Raw genomic sequence first — 14,136 nt, 5'->3', positions numbered from 1 at the left:
CCCCACTGCAGAGTCCTCAAACACTCGGTGGATGCCACTTATGAGAACCAGGGCCCCAGCCCCGGCTATCGTATGGAGATGTCCATCTTCTACGTTGTCTACTTCGTGGTCTTCCCATTTTTCTTCGTGAACATTTTTGTGGCCTTGATCATCATCACGTTCCAGGAACAGGGAGATAAGATGATGGAGGAATACAGCCTGGAGAAGAACGAGGTGCAGTCCAAGTCAGGGGGACCATGCCACTCTGTCCCTGCTTCCCCAACAGCAGCCCCTACACCAGCTCCCAGTGGCCATGCCCCAGCCACCATGCATCTCGCCATTAGCACCATGGCATGCCCTGGATCAGCTGTTGCAGGGCCTGTGTCCATCATGGAAGAAGGAATTCAGGCTGTTTCCCCGGTGCTGATGTGCTGCCTGGAAGGGCGCAAGGCCAGATTACACCACTGAGCCACTGGGGAGAGCTCCCCCATTGCCCCCCTGCAAGCTCGCTAATGAGCAAGCTCTATTCCCAGCATTCTGGGTGACCCTGGGCAAGTCTCTTCCCCTCTCCATGCCTCAGTTTCCCAGTTTAGATGGCCTGGTGGGACAGGGGTCTGGCTGCTGCTTCTGGTGCTAGAGATTGTCGGTTCAAATCCACAGCAAGTGGAGGGGAGAGAGAACTGCAGCAGCTGCATATGGATAGCCCACGTTAGACAGGAAGGTCACAGCAGGGTCCCTTCTGGCTGTAGCATCTGTGAATCAGGGCATGGAGCAGTTGCGAGCTTTAGAAAAGGGCACTGGAGAAAGGCCAGTGGTTTGCAAGGAGCTTCCCTAAAGGGCCACAGGAAACCAGGGGCTTCTGAGCTCTTTCAGGTGGCATGAAGAACCTGTGGGGGCTTCAGTTGAGAGAGCTGGGACGGTCCCCATGATGACCAGTGCGTAGGGTCATGTCGCCAGCTGGTGTAAATCTCCATTCACTTCATGGGAGAAATGCTGATTTACGCCGGCCCTGTTACGATCATCTGCACTGATCTCCCGCTTCACACGGGCCAGAGAGCGTCCTCTGACCCACCACAAAGGGGTCGGAGAAGCATTAGACCAGGGCAGCCGGTCGAGCTGTCCTTCGCGCATGGGGTTAAGCCAGTTCAGAGTCTCTCGGCCTGGACTGCCCCTGTATCCTCTTCCCCCTGCGCCCATCCTGACGCCGGTGGCCAGGAGCCCCTCCCACCCTAGTGGCTGTGTCTGTCCTCTCCGCAGAGAGCCTGCATCGACTTTGCCATCAGTGCCAAGCCCCTGACCCGGCACATGCCTCAGAACAAGCAGAGCTTTCAGTACCGCATGTGGCAGTTCGTGGTGTCACCGCCCTTCGAGTACACCATCATGGCCATGATCGCCCTCAACACCATTGTCTTAATGATGAAGGTGAGCGACCCCCTTGTGGGACTGGGGCAGTATTGACCAGGGTGTGAGATGCCATGCTGTACCGAGCCTGGCTGAGCAAACACAGGCCCCTCCTGCATAGCCGGCATGTCCCCCATCCCCCCGATCCCGTGGGGCTGATCTGGGGACCCGGCCCATCCCGTGGGGCTGATCTGTGGCCAGGGGACCCGGCCCATCCTGTGGGGCTGATCTGTGGCCTGGGAACCTGGCCCGTCCCGTGGGGCTGATCTGTGGCCTAGGGACCTGTCCTGTCCTGTGGGGCTGATTTTTTGCTCTCTCTTCTCTTGCCTTTAGTTCGATAAGGCCTCAACTGCTTATGAGGACGTGCTAAAGATGTTCAACCACGTCTTCACTTCATTATTTTCCCTGGAGTGTCTGCTGAAGATCATGGCCTTTGGAGTGCTGGTAAGTGTCTCCACAGCCAATTCCGCTAGGGAGCATGGGGTGTTACCATGGAAATAAAAGACAGAACCCAGCTCCTTCAGCAGGAGGGGATTCCCCACCTGTTCTTCCAACCCCATGCCCTGCCCTCCCCCCTTTACCAGACGGGGATTTAACAGTCTTCCCCCCCCCCCCCGCCATCCTGTAGGCAAGTGTCAGAACACCTTGCCACCAAGTGATTGGGGATGGTGGCAACTGGCAACTAAGAGGTGATTGTTGAAGGCATCTCCAAGCACTTTGTAAGCTGACCCCAGCTCAGGGAATGGGGTAGGTTGTTCTGGGTGGTTCAGGGAACTATAATGAGGATTAAGGGGAGCAAAATAAAGAGGGGCTACAAGAGAAATGTCCCACCAGTAAGGTCCATTAGCATCGTCTCCCCAAGAGACATGAAGGAGTCCAATCTCCTCCATTCATGGCTCGCTGAAGCTCCCTGGGGGTTTGAGGCTCCCACCGTTGGTGCAGGTGCTCAGGGCAAGGAACCCACTCCATCCTGCACGAGGGATCTGGGCTTCCGTTCAGGCAGGAGACAAGCCAGTGAGAGGGGCGCTCAGGGAGGTTAAGAGGCTGGATTTGAGGAGCAGCACAGGCTGGTCTGGCAGGGAGAGCAGACGCTGACAGATGGAGAAAGGAAGAGACAGAATGAATCTCCTGCAGAAAATGTGGCTGATTTTTGATCCTGCCCCATTCCCTTATTTTAACTGGGCTGTTTTCTCATGATTCCTTGTGTTTGCTGTGCTGGGTTCATTTCTCAATTGGTGGCTTGCTCCACAGAGCTATGGACAGCTCGGGGACTGGTGGCTCTGGTGGGGTGGGAGAGGGCTGTGATTTCTTCTCCTGCTCGGGGAATCCAGCCAAGGACACATTTCTGTCCCTTGGCTGGGAAGATCCCAGCAACAGTAACATATTCTGGTCCTGTGTGTTTTATTCTTTCATTTTAAATGTCCATCTAACTGTCCATTCCTATTGGGCCGAGGGTGGGGGCACCTTTCCAAAGTTTTGGAGGGGAAGGGGGGGCCCCCTTGGTTTAGCTGGTTGATACTGGGGGCCAGAGATCCTGGGTTTGATTTTCCTCATGGGTGGGGTCCTGATCCAGAGCCCGTTTAAATCAGTGGAGAGGTTCCCAATGATCTCAGTGGAGTTTTGGTCTGGCCCTTACACCAATGACACAGCAGGGTAACTGAGATCAGCATCAGGCCCCAGTCACACCAGCCACCCCAGGATCATTTCAAGGTGCCAAGAAATACCCCCACCGCTCCTTTAAATTAACCCTTTCGACACCCTCCCCTCTTGCCTGCCAGATCCATTGGAGCTCACCGAAAAGGTAACCTGGGCTCTCCCGGCGTCAGGGCACTGGGGGCAGGGAGGAAATGGGGCTGGGGTCGGGGGGTGACTCTCTGTTCTCGTTGCTGTTGCTTCCGTCGTGAATGTCGTTGAATGTTTGCTGCCGTGTTGCTGTTCCTTTTCGTCCTTTGTTTTTGTTTTTCTTTATAGAATTATTTCCGTGATGCCTGGAATATCTTTGATTTTGTCACAGTTCTGGGTAGCATCACAGACATCTTAGTGACAGAGTTTGGGGTAAGTTCGAAACACCGTCTCCTCTCTTATGGCCTTAGCTTAAGCAGAGGGGGACGCTCGCCAGAGGGGGGCACCACAGGGAGCAAGACATGAGAACTACAGTATGGGCTTTTACCCCATTGTGCCTGACCCCAAGGAAGGACAGATGCCGGGTAAGGGAGACAGCTGGGTTGCAGCCACATTCAATGTCATCCCAGATAGCCAGAGGAGAAGAGAGCCATGCAGTTTCTATATGAGGAGGCCCAAGAATTCTTGTTCTGGGGACAACCCTAAGTGCTGAGGGACCAAGCCAAGGCAGATGGAGTCAAAACCAAACCCAGCTGGGCATTCCTGCCCACCTGAAAGGGATTCAGTGAGGGCCAGGTTCTGATCTCACACGCCATATCCCCAGTCACTCCACTGGGGTGGGCATACTGGCATAATCTGGAGTCACTCCACTAGGGGTGGGCATGCCGACATAAATCCGGAGTCACTTAACTGGGCGTCAGTATGCCGGCATAAATCCAGAGTCACTTTTCAGTGTTCATTGGAGTGATGGCAAATTTGCACAGGTGAAGCTGAGAGCAGAGCCTGGCCCCTGGAAGGCAGAGACAGAGAAAACTGAAAGCAGGCCTGGGATGTTCCCCAGGAGGCAGGGGAACAGTCCCTGATACACACACACAGGTGCGCACACATTACTGACAGTTGGATTTGAACTGGGCCATCGCCCTCTGCAGAAAGCCTGCTGCTCAGGCCCTCACCCCTTGGTAGCCGCCAGTGGCGGAGTTCAAATCCCACCTGGAGAGAATTCAGCCAGCCCAAACGCAGGGCAGTGGGCAAGGGAACCTCTCCCGGGGTGACTGGGGATCATCCTGTTTGTGGAGTGAACGTCATGGAGAAAATACCTTGGGCAAACTTGAGGGAAATCTGCAATTCAGTGCAGTGTAGGGGGTGGGTGGCAGCAGGGTACAGGAGCAGGGGCAATGCCTGTGATCTAACTGGCACTAGCCCTGGTATAGAGCTGCAGGAAGCAGCCCTGGGTGGATTGAGGAGATGAACTGAATGATCTAGCAGGTCTCCTCCATCTCTGCCACCAACTAGCGCCTGGAGAGCCCTTCCCCCAGTGTTAATTAATCCTCCAGGATGGGGTCTGTATAATTATCACTCATTTTACAGATGAGGAAACTGAGGCACAGAGCAGGGCAGTGAGTCACCCAAGGTCACAGAGAGAGCCAATGGCAGAGCTGGGAATAATACCCAGAAGACCTCCCTCCCAGTCTCCTCCTGTAACCACTATGACACACTCCCTCCCACCCAGTGGCTGGGAACCCAGGTGTCCTAAACCTCTCTTCCTTCCTGCTGTAAACACTAGGCCACACCCCCAGCACTGGGAATAGAACTCAGGTGTCCTGGCTCCGACCCCAGGCAAGGCCTATCCCTCCTGGGATCCCCTGGTGACAGAGACCCAGATACTGATCTCAGTGAAGCTGCTCTAAAGGGTCTTACTATCTTCCGAGAGCTGCCTTCCAACCCCGAGTGTGCAAAACACACTAGTCAGTGGGTGTGCAAAAGGAGTGTAAGCCACTCCCCTTGGCGTTTCACACACCTGTCTGCCCACCCATATCCAGCCGCCACATAGCCTGCCCTCGCGCTCGTCTCTACCAAAATGGGGTCTTTGCTTCCTGGCACTTGTGAGGTTTGGGTTCTCCTGGTCTGTGGGTCTGGGGATAGGCGGGGGCTGGCATTGCTCAAGGCATCCAATGGGATCCCAGAGGCAGGCAGAACGAGGGGCCAGGACCTGGCAGCAAGGTGTGGGGTTTGCTGGTGGGTGGACCTTTGCCAATCCAGCTCAGCACACAAGTTCCTTTCGAAGGCCCCTCCTCGCCCTGCCAGGCCATTGCATGCCAGGGGTGATGCCTATGTCAGGGGCTGGCCCGTTGCACAACTTTGCCTTCTCTACCTGCTCTTGCCCTCGATGGCTCGTACCATGCAAACGCAATAGACCTGAACTGGCAGGAGAGCTCTGCGGCAGGGCAAACTCTGGAGGGCTGGGGGAGACAGGGAACATGACCCACGGGCCCTTCCTTCAGAAATAACCTAGAACCTGTTGACCTCTGGAAACCGTCCAGCCCAGTGGAACCGTACACAGAGGGCTGATAGCCCCAGAGAAGGCAGAAGAGGCTAGTACCTGCAGCACAGGGCTGGGAACTAGGACTCCTGGGTTCTCGTCCCAGCTCTGCCACTGACTTGCTGTTTGATCTTGGGGGCATCTCTTCCCCTCTCTGTGCCTCAGTTTCCTGACCCATCTCCCAGGGTCGGGGGAGGGAGGAGCCGTGAGGATGAAGACCTCGGCCTGAGGTGGCAAAGCCATGGAGACTGGATGCTTGGGCCTGCGCCAGAGGGCATGGTCCCAAGCACCGGGGGGAGCCCCTGCCCTTCGCTCCCCTGCATCAGAGCGGCCCCTCAGCAGGCAGGGGAGTGGGGTTGGGTGCTGGCACTGCCCTGTGCGGGTGGGCTGGGAGTCTCCTGCCTCATGCTGTGTGCTCTCTATAATGCCTGTCTCTCTTGTCTTACCTTCCTTCCATGCTGTCTCTTTATACTGTGCTATTTTGGGGTGACACCCTCTGAAAATGTCATCCAATCAAAATGCACTATGAAAAATCCATGTGTCCATCTATGAATCGGTCTGTGTATCCATGCCAACTAATATTTCTGAACTTCTTCCGCCTCCCACCCCCACCCCCACGACAAAACACCCCGTCCCCAATCTGTCGCTCCATCTCTGTGTATTACGCTGGTTGCCAATCAACCTGTGACACTAAACAACCCCCTCAAATCTCTCCCTCTGCCCCCAACTCCTCTCCTCCTATTCATCTCAACATCTACATCTAGAATCCGGTTGGTTTAATATCTTTCTGAAGCCTAAACGCATTGCCTAAGAGCGCTCTCTCATCTCTGCATTGCATGAGTTACTGCACGGGGACTGCCTGCAGCTAGCTGGCTACTTGCTCTCTTTTCTTCCTTCCTCTCTCTCTCGCTCTCTCTCCCTTCTTCTTTCCTCCAGATGTACGTCCCTTTGAAACAAAGCAGCAAAAAAGAAAAAGTATCTCTACTTGTGCCTTTCTCTTCAAAGGGCCTAGTGTAGGCTGAGTGATACAGTGTTACAAACTGGGGGCTGGCTCCGAGTCGGAGGGCGAGAGATTCCCCAGATCCAGGGGTTGATCTCCTGAGAAAGGGTTGGCTGGATTCTCAGGGAGACGGAGAGATCCTTAGGTAGAGATTGTGGGTGGACCAAGGGATAGACCCCAAGTGGACGGGTGGATGTCCAGATAGAGGGATCCAGTGGGTGCACAGAGTGGGGACAGCAGGTCCCCAGGCTTCTCACCTCTCCCTCTGCACAAGGTATTGGCTCAGATCTACAGCTAGCTGAGGACTCTCAGGGACCCGGCGCTGACCCTCTGAGGGTTGGGGGCTGGGATCACGAGCACACTGGGGGGAAGAAGGAACCAAGAGGGCAAGGCTGCCTCACTAGAGAGCAGCTGACACCTGCAGGGACCACTCCCCCCTTTGCTGTTGGTTGAGAGGCAATGCAGGATGGGCAGGGGAGATGGAAACCAGAAAGGAGCAAAGAAGGGCATATACCTGTCTGGGCCCCACATGTGCACAGGAAATGGCCTCCTATACACACATCCATCGCATGTGGACACCTCCCCCAGGCGTGTACACACATCCCACACACACTTATTCCCCCGACCCATCCCCGTTCAGGCCCTGCTGCCTGTCCACGCACCTCGCACACATTCACAGGCAGATCCGTGCGGGCACATGCTGCCCGCTTCCCTTGTTAGGTGTTTCCCTCCCCGGCCTCCAGACCCCTCATGCTCTCCCTCCCTCCATGCCCTTCTGCTGCTGTTCCCCACTGCTCTCTCCTCCCCAGGCCCCTCTCTGCCGAGGGGACTGCAAGGGGCTGCCATCTTTGCCATGGGTGACACAGATCCCTCCCCCCATCCCAGCAGAACCTGGACTGAGCCCTACCAGAGGGAAGCGTCCGGGGCAAGCTTGAAACCAGGTCAGCAACTCTGTCTTGTGTCCTCTGGGATTAACCAAAGGGGGTAGGGCGCAAGGGCTGAAGGGGAGGGACCCTGTAGCTTCATTCAGACATAAGATCCAAGAGAGGGGAGAACGGGGCAAAGGCATGGAGAGGAGGGCAGAAAGGAGCTGAGAATACTGGAAGAGCTGCCTGGGTGGGACGATGGAAGATCCCCTCCCTACTCCATTCCCCCCGACCCCGTTTCTCTCTCTCTCTCTCTCTCTCTGCAGAGGTGGGGGGCCTTTTTCTTCCATGCTCCCGCATGAGCCTCACTGTTTGATTTCTCAGTTGGTTTGGGAGGCTGATAAATCGGTGCCGCCGCCCCCAGAGGGTGCTGACGCATGCTCCCCCCCGTCCCCGGAGTCCGTATGTTACACTCACTCCTTGGAGGGATGGCTCACAGCTTCTGGGAACACACACCAGGGCAGCTTCTCTAGGGAAGGGAGCAGGCAGACCTCCCCATGTCCAGGGGTGGGGGGAACGGACTGGAGAGAAATGCCCACATACAGGGAACCATGGATTGGTGTATTGGCCTATGTTGTATATTGTGTAGTTACACAACAGCTCCACGGTATCTGTTGTGTAATTATATAGCCAGGCCCTTGGACCTGGTGTTAATTACACAGAAGTTCCCTGCTGTGCATTGTGTAACTACTCAAGGGTCTCTGGGCTGTGTTATGTATGAGTCACGTGGCCTGTTCTGTGCAATGGTGAGAGTCACGTGGGGTGTTTGTTGGGTACGGAGCCCTGGTCGTGCATGTTATGTGGCGGCACAAGCCTTGTGGCTCACATTGTGCGATTGCACAAGCTTTTTCTGGCACGTTTGGCTGTTGCACAAGGATCACACAGCCTGGGTCCTGAGATGACACAAGGGTCCCGTGGCATGTGTTGTGCGACTGTACATGAGTCATGGTGCATGTTGTGTGGCCACATACGTCTTGTGATGTCTGCTGTGCGGTTGCACACGTCCTGTGGTGAGTGTTGTGCAGCTACACAGCTGCTCCCTGGAAACAAAGGGGTTTCTTCTTGCCCGGCAGGGCTTCCCACAGACCGCAGCGAGGGAGTCCACCCGCGCTCTTGGCTGCTGGGGAGAATTCCCCATTAGGCAGCACCAAGGCAAGGCCCTTGGACACTTCGTGTATCTGAGTACCTTCCCCTTCCACTGAAGCCAGGGGGTCACCCAGTGCAGCCCCACTGCTCCATTTGTCCCTCCCCCCCTCTGAATGTGGAGAGAAGGGATCAGACTGATCCAGGCTGGAAACACAGCAATGGGCGTAGGAGCCACGGCCTGTAATTTCCAGGGTGGGATTAGAACCCTGGATCGGTGCTGTGCCTGAGGAGCTGGGATCCTAGCCACACTGCTGACTTGTGCATTGATTGGCAGAGGGAAGGGGAGTCCTTGGGCTCGAGGTCAGAACTTCACAGCTGACTCCTGGTCTGCAATGGATCTGCCAGACCAGACCCCAGATCTGAGCCAGAACAGAGTCCACGTACCATGAGCGAGTTTGTCTCTTAGAAAAGACGGGGTGACCTCAAGGGTGCAAAGGTTGTTGGTCTGAGGTTAACCTAGGAGCTGCGTCATGCAGCCTATGCCACCGGTTAACTGGAACTCCAGCCCAACGAGCCAGGCCGCATTGCCCAGCTCCAGCAGCCAGTGCACTGTGGGAACTCCAGAGCCTACCACAGGCTTCGCACTGCTCGGCCCAGTCCCAGAAGCCACGTGCCATCCCCTCCCGGGGGAGAGGGGTCCAAAATGCATCTTCGTGAAACCAACAGGACAAGTGGCGCCTCCCAGCCTCTTGGCCCTCCCCTCCCCATCCCTTGGAGCAAAACCCCACTGAATGTCGTCCGTGCTTGCAGGCTGAGCCCCCGCAGCCAGCCTCAAGAAGTCATTCCATGGAGCATCCCGGCGTGGCTGTTGGGTGCACAGAGACAGATGCATTTGAGGTCCCAATCATCACATGCGATCTGTAACATGTTGCAAGTCCCCAGACACCTTCCCCTCCCCCGGCACTTATCCTGCTTCAATTCTCTCTGGTTGTGTGTGCATAGTACACGTGCGATGTGACCCCACAATGCTCTACCTGCTTGTGTCAGAAAATATCAGTGCATTTGGTTGTTGGGATAGTTACAGTATAACCCTGATATTAACGAATAGCCATTGAGTTCCCCATTGGATGAGCCCAGCTTGTTAGTTTCCTTTATGTTCCTTTCCCCTTTTTCAGGGATGGCTGGTGGATGGAGATTGCTGGGTGGCTTTCATGCTGTGATTTGTTAATGGTGTTATCATTCATTGTCCTGGTTGATTATCATTATTTGTATTCATATTATTTATCATCTATTTTTATTAAATTATTAACAGCACTATTAATTCATTAATATTCATTTTATTCTTAATAGTATCCAATGCATTATAATCATTCTATTTATTTTATTTATTATGTATTATAATGATCACTATTGGGTATTGTTTATATTAATAGTACTGTGTGTGCTGTTACTATTCTTTATCAATATGCATTGCAATATCATTTATTATTTATCAATGGTATTATTGGTTATATCATTGGTTTAATAATACTATTCATTATTTATTTCTCTCATAGCAGTTATTAATAGCATTATGTATTATAATCATTTATTATCTATTATTTATTAATATTATTATGCATTGCTGCTATTTATCATTAGGTATTAATTAATAGCATTGTGAATAATAATAATAATTATTATTGGTTGTTATCAACAGTTGCTGTTGATTGCTAATAATGATCACAATTGATGGTGTTGTTATTATTTTATTACTACTTTATTGAGTTCTCCGTGGATTTCGTTTTAGTTGTGAGTTGGTGGGTTAATCATCTGCATTGAGATGATGTTTCCCTGGGTTATAGCCCTGCCCTGCGGTGCTGCATGGATGCAGGCACATGTCCAGGGCAGTCTCCCCTGGGGGTGGGGATCTCCCCTCTTGCGCCCGCAGGTAACGCTCACCTCTCCTTCCTTTCATCCCCTCAGAACAACTTCATCAACCTGAGCTTCCTGCGGCTCTTCCGTGCTACCCGTCTCATCAAGCTCCTTCGCCAGGGCTACACCATCCGCATCCTGCTGTGGACCTTCGTCCAGTCCTTCAAGGTGACTGGGGACGGGGAGGGAGGGGACGGGGGGAGGGGTTGGGCCAGGGGGCCAGGAACCCAGCAACTGACTCTTAGAATGACTGATCCAAGGTTTAGCGTATGCGGGCTGGACCCTTGGCTCTGAAGATGTATTGATTCCATATCTGTCTGTTTGTCCCTATACAGACCCCTCTAGCTATCTCTTTCTGTCTGTCCCCACATAGACCCATCCATCCACTTGTACTCTGTTTATCCAGCCATCCCATACACACCCTTCCATCTGTCCGTCCCCATACACATCTACCCCCATACACCCTCTCTCTCTCTCTCTCTCTCTCTCTCTATCTCAGAGTGTCTCAGCAGGGTGGTATCCAGGTGCTATGCCCACCTCAGTCGCTGACTCCCCTGGCCCTGAGCGGGTGCCTGGTGAAGCAATGGCAGCCTTTGCTCTGGGTTCAGTTGGCTGTGGATTGGGTTGGTGTTGTAGTGGCATTCCCCGTCGGTGCCTTTGAGGTGCTGAGTGCTGGAGGAGACACGGGCGAGGAGAGAAGCTCCCAGCGTGCTCTCCCTGCGAGCCAGCCAATGGTACAGATGTGGGGTGTGAGCTGGATTTTGCTGCATTGAATGGAGAAGCTGCCGTGGCCCAGTACAGGGGGACGCTATTTGCCTGGCAGGGCGCAAGGTTTAAAGCCCCCTGCGAGTGACGTGCCCTGCTCTGCTTCTCTCCCTAGGCCCTTCCCTATGTCTGTCTGCTGATTGCCATGCTCTTCTTCATCTACGCCATCATAGGCATGCAGGTGAGTGTCAGGCAGGCCAGCTTCGGGGGGACGGGACACACTGTCACAGGCCGTTTTGCAGTGCGGAGACCGGGCGTGGGAATCCAAGCACTAGTGCCTTGGATTGGGAGTGACTCCTCCGCACACACATGGGGGTTAGGACTGTGCCGGGCTCCAGGCCCGGCATGTCATGCTGTACCTGGGTGCTGGAGCAGGCTGTCTGCAGGAGAGAGATGAGGCCCCATCCCCATTGCTGTCTGAGGGCCCTCTGCCTTTGCAGGTGTTCGGTAACATTGGCATCGAAGACGAAGAGGAGGACTCGGCTATCACAGAGCACAACAACTTCCGCACTTTCTTCCAGGCCCTCATGCTTCTGTTCAGGTGAGACCCTCCTCCGGGCAGAAGCTGGACTGAACAGAGATCCGTGTCCCGTCCCCACTGCAATTGCAAGGAAACTGACCTCCTTGTATACCTTGCTCTAAGGCAGTGGGTTGTCCGGCTGTTAATCAGCCCCCCCCAAGCCCCGCCCCAGAGCTGGCTGCACCTCAGCGCCAGGCAAGGAATCCCAGTATAAACAGCCCCCGCACTTCGCCCCAGAGGTGGCTGCATCTCAGTGCCAGGTGAGGGATCCGAGTATAAACTGTAAGCCCCATCCCTGTAAGTGCTCGGGGCTGAATGATGCTGTAGAAGTGCAAAGCATCATTAATGGCACCCAGGTGCCTGAGGGGACTGGGACAGAGCTGCCTGGTTTGCTCCCCCAGCCCTGCCCTGCCTTCCCAATGCACTTCCCCTCTCCCCTCTGTGCGGCTGCAGGAGTGCCACCGGCGAGGCGTGGCACGAGATCATGCTGTCGTGTCTGAGCGGGAAGCCCTGCGACGAGAACTCGGGGATCAAGGAGCATGAGTGTGGCAACGAGTTCGCCTATTTTTATTTTGTCTCCTTCATTTTCTTCTGCTCCTTCCTGGTGAGTCTGCGGGGAGCCGGGCCGGCAGCAGCCACGGGGTGCGCGTGCGCTGCGTGAGTTGGGAGTGTGCTGACGTGTGTGGGGCCAGGCGTGCAGCGTACGTGCGGCATGTGTGAGCTGGGTGTGCGTTGACAGGTGTGTATGTGCGTGCGGGTTGGCAAGTGTGAAAGCCGCATGTCGGAGCTATTCATAGGTGTGTGCACCTTGGCGAGAATCTGTGCTCTGTGTGCACCAGAGTCAGTTGTGTGGACAAGTGTATCTGTGCGTGCACGAGTTGTGTGTGATGACTTGTATAGGGGGGTTTGCATGTTAGCAGATGTGTGGGTACGTGTACGCACGTTGGTATGTGCGTACACGTGTGCATGTGTTGTATGAGTACAGGTGTATGCACATTGGCGTGTGCACACGTGTGTGTGATCTGTGGGTACCTGTGGGTGCACATTGGCGTGTGTACACGTGTGTGTGATCTGTGGGTACCTGTGGGTGCACATTGGCGTGTGTACACGTGTGTGTGATCGGTGGGTACCTGTGGGTACACATTGGCGTGTGTACACGTGTGTGTGATGGGTGGGTACCTGTGGGTACACATTGGCGTGTGTACACGTGTGTGTGATCTGTGGGTACCTGTGGGTACACATTGGCGTGTGTACACATGTGTGTGATCGGTGGGTACCTATGGGTACACATTGGCGTGTGTACACGTGTGTGTGATCTGTGGGTACCTGTGGGTGCACATTGGCGTGTGTACACGTGTGTGTGATCTGTGGGTACCTGTGGGTGCACATTGGCGTGTGTACACGTGTGTGTGATGGGTGGGTACCTGTGGGTACACATTGGCGTGTGCACACGTGTGTGTGATCTGTGGGTACCTGTGGGTACACATTGGCGTGTGTACACGTGTGTGTGATGGGTGGGTACCTGTGGGTACACATTGGCGTGTGTACACGTGTGTGTGATCTGTGGGTACACATTGGCGTGTGTACACGTGTGTGTGATGGGTGGGTACCTGTGGGTACACATTGGCGTGTGTACATGTGTGTGTGATCTGTGGGTACCTGTGGGTACACATTGGCATGTGTACACGTGTGTGTGATGGGTGGGTACCTGTGGGTGCACATTGGCGTGTGTACACGTGTGTGTGATCTGTGGGTACCTGTGGGTACACATTGGCGTGTGTACACGTGTGTGTGATGGGTGGGTACCTGTGGGTACACATTGGCGTGTGTACACGTGTGTGTGATGGGTGGGTACCTGTGGGTACACATTGGCGTGTGTACACGTGTGTGTGATCTGTGGGTACCTGTGGGTACACATTGGCGTGTGTACACGTGTGTGTGATCTGTGGGTACCTGTGGGTACACATTGGCGTGTGTACACGTGTGTGTGATGGGTGGGTACCTGTGGGTGCACATTGGCGTGTGTACACGTGTGTGTGATGGGTGGGTACCTGTGGGTACACATTGGCGTGTGTACACGTGTGTGTGATCTGTGGGTACCTGTGGGTACACATTGGCGTGTGTACACGTGTGTGTGATGGGTGGGTACCTGTGGGTACACATTGGCGTGTGTACACGTGTGCGTGTGCTGTGTGAGTACACACATGTGCACATTGGCCTATGATGGTTTGTGAGTTGCATGTATGCAATGCACGGATGTGGTGTGTGTATGTGGGAAGTGTGTGTGTGTTGCACGTTTATGCCTGTTGTGCATTCATTTTGGTATGTGTTGATGCATGTGTACATGGATGTACTTGTTGGCCTGCCTCTGTGTGTGTTGGCG

At 54.4% G+C, this 14,136-nt stretch overlaps 1 protein-coding gene across 1 annotated transcript in view; it reads left to right on the top strand.

Annotated features, from left to right (window-relative positions):
* CACNA1A (calcium voltage-gated channel subunit alpha1 A) overlaps positions 1 to 14,136 on the top strand; it is a 168,864-nt gene that overhangs the window by 115,953 nt on the left and 38,775 nt on the right. The window contains exons 29-36 of the mRNA XM_077838173.1: positions 12 to 213; positions 1,237 to 1,401; positions 1,714 to 1,824; positions 3,352 to 3,435; positions 10,520 to 10,636; positions 11,349 to 11,414; positions 11,674 to 11,774; positions 12,207 to 12,357. Of these exons, the coding sequence (XP_077694299.1) occupies positions 12 to 213; positions 1,237 to 1,401; positions 1,714 to 1,824; positions 3,352 to 3,435; positions 10,520 to 10,636; positions 11,349 to 11,414; positions 11,674 to 11,774; positions 12,207 to 12,357 (997 nt within the window). The remainder of the gene's footprint in view (positions 1 to 11; positions 214 to 1,236; positions 1,402 to 1,713; positions 1,825 to 3,351; positions 3,436 to 10,519; positions 10,637 to 11,348; positions 11,415 to 11,673; positions 11,775 to 12,206; positions 12,358 to 14,136) is intronic.

Source organism: Eretmochelys imbricata, chromosome 20, assembly GCF_965152235.1.
Source record: "Eretmochelys imbricata isolate rEreImb1 chromosome 20, rEreImb1.hap1, whole genome shotgun sequence".
Taxonomy (NCBI): Eukaryota; Metazoa; Chordata; order Testudines; family Cheloniidae; genus Eretmochelys; species Eretmochelys imbricata.
The sequence above is the reverse complement of the archived record's forward strand: the minus strand, read 5'-3'. Positions and strand labels throughout refer to the sequence as shown.